The 7,500-nt window shown below is 35.2% G+C and overlaps 1 protein-coding gene across 3 annotated transcripts in view; it reads left to right on the top strand.

Moving 5' to 3' along the window:
- Window positions 1-4,329, top strand: part of LOC122245228 (putative serine hydrolase) — an 8,706-nt gene extending 4,377 nt beyond the window's left edge. For 2 of the 3 annotated variants that reach the window (XM_086555197.1, XM_086555196.1), the window contains exons 2-4: window positions 2,036-2,265; window positions 2,586-3,205; window positions 3,392-4,329. In XM_086555197.1, coding sequence (XP_086411323.1) covers window positions 2,070-2,265; window positions 2,586-3,205; window positions 3,392-3,604 — 1,029 coding nt within the window. In that variant the 5' untranslated portion in view covers window positions 2,036-2,069 and the 3' untranslated portion in view covers window positions 3,605-4,329. Of the gene's footprint in view, window positions 1-111; window positions 254-2,035; window positions 2,266-2,585; window positions 3,206-3,391 lie in introns of those variants that run through there. The other variant, XM_043003177.2, reaches the window with a different exon arrangement.
- Window positions 4,330-7,500: the final 3,171 nt, after the last annotated feature.

The raw sequence follows: 7,500 nt of genomic DNA, 5'->3' as shown, positions 1-7,500 counted from the left end.
TTGGTACTAGAGTTAATAATGGTTATGGTCCTTAGAATAAGCTGCATGCCAAAAAAAAAAAAAAAAANANAAAAAAGAAAGAAATGGATACCTGAACCATCAGATCATATTACGTCAGTGATAAGATAACAGCTGATTCTATCTCTACTTTTATGTGAGCCAATGTATACTCTTCTGAGTAGTGATCTCAGGGAGAGAGAGACTGGTGTGGGTGTCATTTCTTCATAGACCCAATCACCGTGCCCACCATGAGGTATTTCAGTTCTTCTCTTTTTTTTTTTATAGAATAGGCATCCTGTCAGGCAAAGATAGAAATTGTTCAAATGAAAGTCCTGAGGATTCACTGAGCATAGGAGTCCTCTGTTGTAAGGTGTCAGGAACTCAGGAATGTTCATTGGATGATATGTTTTGAGAACACTTCAAAATGTTTTAAAACCCTCTGTTGCAGATACTTCCTATCTTATTTAATAGTAGTATTGCTAAGATTACAATTGTCCACAGGATATTTAAGCGTTTTCCGCAACAGTTTATCAGTTTTTATGTTATTCGTATGTATAGTAACATAATACAGTAGACTACATGGAAGTGAATGGGAGTAAATGAATACAAAATGATGGTAATTTTTTTTTTCTATTTGATTTATCAGCACTTCACAGATGTTATACCCGTATCTGCATTGCACTATGTCAATACAATTAATTTTTCCCGTGATTTGAATCCATAACCAGCACAGTATAATGATACAATATATCATAGAAATCACATATAGAAAAAACATTTATTTCCATTGGGTATCTGGTATGTATCTGTATTTACTTGTTGTTTCAGAATCAAGTCTTATAGTTAGGCTTGATGTTTTATATCCTTTGAGTCATTGAACAAAACAAAAACAAAAAAAACAAAAAAAACATTGAAGATTGGCTGGTAATGAAAAATGGTGATGGGCCAGTTGATGGATCAATGGGTTAATATCCACATTCCCTGCAGTGTGTATGCTAATGTCTTTAAACAGATTTTATTGAGGCAGTAAGGTCATAGTCTACTAACTCTACTCTACATTATAAGCATATATTGGTAGAGAAATTATACATCTATGAGACTATAGGTTTTTCTTTTTTTTCTCTCTTTTTCCTTTTTTTCTTTTTTGCTACAAAAAGACTCAGAACAGCTTTGCTCTTAGATATCATCTAAAATAAATATAGATATGATCTCGCTACCATTGTTGGTACTAGAGTTAATAATGGTTATGGTCCTTAGAATAAGCTGCATGCCAAAAAAAAAAAAAAAAAAAAAAAAAGAGATAAAAAAAATATGTATTTCAGATATTGGTGTTTATCTGTTAATATTTGTTTTAGTTGTGTTTATCTATTTTTTCCATCTTAGTTGAAAATAAACATGTTTCTTTATCTTTTTTTCCCCATTTTTATTCCCTTATTATTGTTTGCATGTTCTTTCAAAAGTACAGACATAGAGAAGAAAGGTAAATTGATCAATACATATATTCTTTATATGTAGACTCATGCTATTTAATGTTATGCTGTCATCATTAGAAATATCCTCACCAAAAATCATAGTAGATGAATTGATAGATATGACTGTGACATCAGTTGACTATTTTGTACCATTCCTCTTAAAATGCATTGTTCTGATTATCATTGTTTTTTTTTGTGTTTGTATGTTTGTATGTGTGCATGTGTGTATGTCTGCCTGTCTGTCTGTTTGTTTGTGTATGCATGTGTGTCTTTCTTTCTGTTTGTTTGTATATACACTTATATATTTTTTTATTAGAAGTTACAGTATGGTACAATACTTGTATTTAGAAGGGAAATAGAGAGACAATTTTTCAAGTACCATTTGTTGATAAAATGATACAATTCCTATCCCAAGACTGGTACTCTCTCAAATAGATTTGATTTTATAACTATTTTCTTTTTTTTCTTTTTCTTTTTTTTGTTTTTTGCTATTTTAAAATTTACAGTACTGTCGGTCAACAATTTGAATTTACAGATCTAACTCTACACAACATCTGCTTCAGGTTGGTAGAGAATTCCGAGAGTCCGCCAGCTGCCATGGTCCACAATGAAAAGGAGGGAGTCAGCAATGGAAACCGCAAAACCGACGACCCTCAGGCATCAATGGCAAGCCCCGTAAAGCGCCGGAAACAAGTCCAGAGCCAAGCATGGGATTGGGAGGAGGTGGAGATCGACATTGGATGGGGGAACCTGCGAGGGAAGGCAAGAGGAACGGGCCCGAGGCTTATGCTAGGTATGAGTAGTGAGATCTAGCAGAATGGCCTCGTCTGATACTCTCTCTTCTTCTGTTCTCTCCTCTCCTGCGCACAGTGTTTGGCCTTTACCTCTTTTCCTCTATTTAACCTCCATTCCCACTCACTTCTTGTTACTGAGTATTGGTTAGAAGTGGTTGGAATGGGGTTTCTAAAATATGCATTATTATTTGTGAAAATAGCTTCTGATATTTAATTCAACTATTCATCCATCCATCCATACATGCATATACACATACACATACACATACATGCTTAAACGCAGAGAGAACAAGATATTATTAATCTTTTTCATTTCCAGGTGTTCACGGCTGGCTAGACAATGGCAACACATTTGACCTCATTGCACCCATGATACCTGACGACGTGAGATTCATATCACTAGACCTCCCTGGGCACGGGCTCTCAGACCACTTCCCTCCCGGCTTCATTTACGACCCACGGGGATACGCAGGGGCCATAAAGAAAGCGGTGACGGTCCTTGGCTGGAAGCGCTTTATATACCTGGGCCACAGCATGGGCGCAGTGGTAGGCATCCTCTACACCTCCATCTTCCCTGAGGACGTAGAGGCATTTATCTCTGTTGACATAATCAAGACTTGGTCCTACAAGCCAGAGAAATATGCATCAGAACTGAAGAAATACTACTTATCCTACTTTGACAATGAAACAAAATCCAAGCAGCCACCGCTAGTCTACCAGGAGGAAGAGCTCCTGCAGAAGACCATTGACGGCAGCAAGTCGCTCAACGAGGAAGGTGCCAAAATTCTGCTCAAACGCGGGGCAAAAAAAGCAGAGGATGGGAAAGGGCTGATCCTGAGGAGAGACCTCAGAGCTAAGGCTTTCTTCGTCGGATTCCTTCCCTTTGACGCCTGGTTAGAAATGGCTGGTTCCATCAAGTGCCCACTGCTCTTCTTGAAGGTAAATTTTCTTGGTTGACACTATGATAGTTTACTGATATTATATAAACAATCAAATTTTAGATAAATTGTGTAGCATTATATGTAGTTTAGAATAGTTTGGAAAATAAGGGATATCAGATCTTAAAATTTATTTATGATACTTTACTTGGAGATTTCCTAATTAAACCATTCCATTGTTTTATAGGCAACAGATGGGCATTATTATGAGTCAAAGGACAAGTATGATGTCATGTTGTCAGCCTTCAACCGGGACTGCAAACATTTCTCATACCATGAAATAGCAGGAAAGCATCACATCCACCTTACTCATGCGGATGAAGTTGGAGAGTACGTCCTAGCTTTTCTGAAAGAGTGCATGTCCTTAAAAATTGCAGAGGAAGCTCAGTGTTCCAGCTGATGAAGAAACTAGCTGGTCGATAAGCTTTACACGGAATATTTTATGATTATTTATATATTTTTCTAGATGTCTTTAAGTTTTGCATCACAGAAAATGTGATTGTTCCTTGAAAATGGATCTGCCACAGTGAAGGTGATTGGCAGTATCAGTATAAAGAATGGATGAGATTTTCCAGTCTCTCTTGGCACCAGAAGGTCAACATGATAGTAAAGAGTAAAGATAATGCTTTATATTGCACTTTATTTTTTATGTGTCTCTTTATTAGTTGATCTCAGAGTGGTACAGTGAACATAAATCATGCATTATTATAATTATTTATAATTGTATATATATTGTTTACTAAAATGCAAAAAAGATAATTGTTCTCTTCATTTTTAGAAAAAGGATTCTAACTCAAAGGATGAATTGAGTATACTTAATTTTTCTATATATTTCTTTGTAGGTGCACAGTAAATATAATAATATAACAGTCAGTTCTTAGCACATTATAAAAGTGCACCAAATGATAGGAGGCCAATATAATGTAATAGACAATATTAATGAATTAGCCAGCACTGAATCATATTCCATACATAATATCTTTCCAGCAAGCAGTTTAGGTGAATGTTAGATGCCAAGGCACACTATTTAATTCCACATAGTTATCGTTTGTGTGCAGTTGGTGCATGATGCATCTTCTGTGATATTTATTATGTTGTGTATGTTGCAAATAAACAGGTAGTTTACACTGATTTTACATGAGACCAATACAGAGTCTACAGCTTTGTCAGTTCAATATACAGTGATTACCTTCTCTTTATTTGTGACTTTAATACATGCTTATTGGGAAATTGCCAGTTGTAAAAAATGGCTTTGGACTGCCAGATGAAAGTGAATTGCAACAAGAACTGAAAACATAATATTGAAATTGTAGTAAAAGTCAGACTATTATTATGAAAGAAATTTAAAAAGTTAAGTATAGGAAGTATAAGAGGATTACTGATTATAAAAATGCTATTTAATAAACAGTTGAAATAATTATCAATTGAGCTTTAGAGACATAAAATAATTTTGTTATAGAGGACAAGTTTTTCACTACTTAGTGAATGAAAGTTAAAGAAAAGATGAAGCTTAGAGAATTACAAATTATTCATTGTCTTTGAACATTAATGAACCTTTTTATTATTTAAATTATCTTTACAATTATTTTGACTCATTCTTGATAAATTCCTTCGGTGAACTAAACTTTACCATTTCATAAGATCATAAATCCAACTGTGATAATTAACCCACTTACGACGGGGGCATTCCAGCCTTGAATGTCCCAATGCCGGGGCTTTCGAATTATTAGGCCTAAATCAATTAAATGGCTGGCACAATACTGTGCCGCCCGGCCACTGGGCTTTTGAATGCGCGGTACAGTACTGTACCACCCGTCCAGAGAGGGTTAATAACAGTAAAATCTGGGAACAAAACAGAATATATTTGTATCTCTTTATTAAGAAAACTAGGCTTACAGTGGGAAAATTAAAACATTTCATATCACAGATTGAACAACAATGTAACATTCAAAACTATGTACTAGATGTTTTAAGCAGGACCTTAATTAACTAGGTCATTCACCATTCAATGTAATAGTACACATTCGTATGCTCTACCCTTTCATTAATCTACGTAAACATAACACACATTTCCATACAGTGTTATGGCATCATAAATACCATTAATGCAATGTTTTGTTCTGTTTTTTTGTTAAACAAAAAAAAATATATATATATATACTGCAGAATTATCCCCATGCTCAATTGCTACTTGGCAAACCCTAAACTTATTAATATTTGCATAAACATATCAAGGTGCTTTACAAATGAACCTTCTATTTAATATTGTTTTCTACTAGTTTATCGAATACAAAAAAAAAAGCTAAACAGCCTTACAGGGCAGCAAATTATCTGGTATTTTTAATGCTAAAAGCCAGTTCTATTACACATTCACATGCATACCCCACAGTAATATGTAATTGTAAAATACTTGTGCATGTATATCCTGCTCTCTTTAGTTATTCTGGTAAAAATTGTGTATTTACTTCTGCTAGATGTCTAAAAATGTGGTGAAAAATAACTGATACAAGTATTTCATCCTGTAGTATATGAGAGAGAGAGAGAGAGAGAGAGAGAGAGAGAGAGAGAGAGAGAGAGAGAGAGAGAGAGAGAGAGAGAGAGAGAGAGAGAGAGAGAGAGAGAGAGAGAGAGAGAGAGAGAGAGAGAGAGAGAGAGAGAGAGAGAGAGAGAGAGTGAGAGAGGGGGGGGGGGGGGCAGTGTGTGTGAGTGAGAGTGACAGTGAGTGTAAATATAATAGAGAGAGAGATATAAAGTAGGAGATGGAGCAATGGAGCAGAAATGGATTGAAATTTTCATTTTAAATCCTCATGGACTTTCTTCCTTAACTTAGCAAAACATAACATCAACAACCCTCATCATACGTTCAATTCCTCATATCCACACCATTCTTCCTTTACCTCCCTTTTTTCAGCTTCAGAGCAATACAAGTACCATTTAAATTACTTTCTAGTCCCCTTTACTTACTCTAACACTCTCTGACACTTTCATCTATTGACAAGTGGCTTATCAACAGGTAACCAAGGCTTTGTTTTCGTATACCTGGAAGAGTAGCAGAAGTCATCTGAAACATTTCTCTCAATCACTGCAAGGAACCTTTATTGTTTTGAGAAGAAAAAAATGATGGCACAGGTCTGAACAGAACATCACCCAAACTATTAGAAACACTTGACTTGCTTAAATTCACTTTATTAGCACACTTGATGTATTCCACATACTTTATATCAAACATGGGGCAGTTTTAATTTGACAATTGCTTTCTGTTAAGTTCCAAGTGAATATGGCAAAATTCATTACCAAATGACACGGCCCAAACTCTTTCAAAACTTTTCATGTTAACGTATCTACTTTTTGGACATCAATTATTTATCATAGTCTTACAGTTGACACCCCTTTTTATGTATTCTTATACTTTTACTATACAGAATTACATCTTACTAGATGTTTACACCTATCGCATAAACTTTCCTCAAGTGAAATTGGGTAATTTTCAAAATCCATTTCAGTGAAAAGCAAAAATCTTACCAACACAAATATCTGGTATTAAGAATAACTGTTTGAGCTTGTGTAACAAATATTACATCTTTAAATTACTGATGGTGGAATTGAGATTTACAATACTTCTCCAACGTCCCATTATGTTTATTCAAAATATTTGTCATTAAAAAATAAAAATGAAAAGTCAAGTATGTTTTATAGGAAATAGGAGAATCAAAATTTCAAACCTGAAGCATCCAATTTTACCTATGCAAAGACAGTCTACACTGTGGAATAAATATTCTACACAATATTACTGAAATGTAGGATTCAGTGTCTTAAATTATGTAAATAGAAATACTTCACAAGAATAGTTCCTCCAACAAAGATCAAAAACTCTCACAGCACCTGTCCATCTTTGCAACAAACATTTCTTCCCTTTTCCATAGCAATAATCCAACATTAATTTCTCATGGTATCTAAAGCAATTTCACTAGTAATTCCCTGAATGTTTCCAATGAAAAGCTTCTCACTCTCAAAGTGGGTTTAACCCTATGACAACGGTGCGTCATACCCGTGTGACACAGCTAAATTCCCAATGCCGGGGCGTCATGCCAGTGTGACGTTTCCAATGCAATATCGCAATGGCCTGGCGTAGGGGTTTTCGCTTAACGCATGCCCCGTCGGGAAAGGGTTAATAACAGGGGGAAGTCTATGCCTCTTCCTTGCCTCACCTCCTCATTGCCTGTTGCAAAAAACAACCCAGTGAATGTGATACTGATAATATCTAAATTTTCATCATTTTTATTTTATATTTGTTGG

Source organism: Penaeus japonicus, unplaced genomic scaffold, assembly GCF_977035675.1.
Source record: "Penaeus japonicus unplaced genomic scaffold, GWHDUDI00000001_assembly GWHDUDI00000030, whole genome shotgun sequence".
Classification (NCBI taxonomy): Eukaryota; Metazoa; Arthropoda; class Malacostraca; order Decapoda; family Penaeidae; genus Penaeus; species Penaeus japonicus.
Note: the sequence above shows the minus strand (reverse complement) of the source record. Positions and strands in the feature narration are given on the sequence as shown.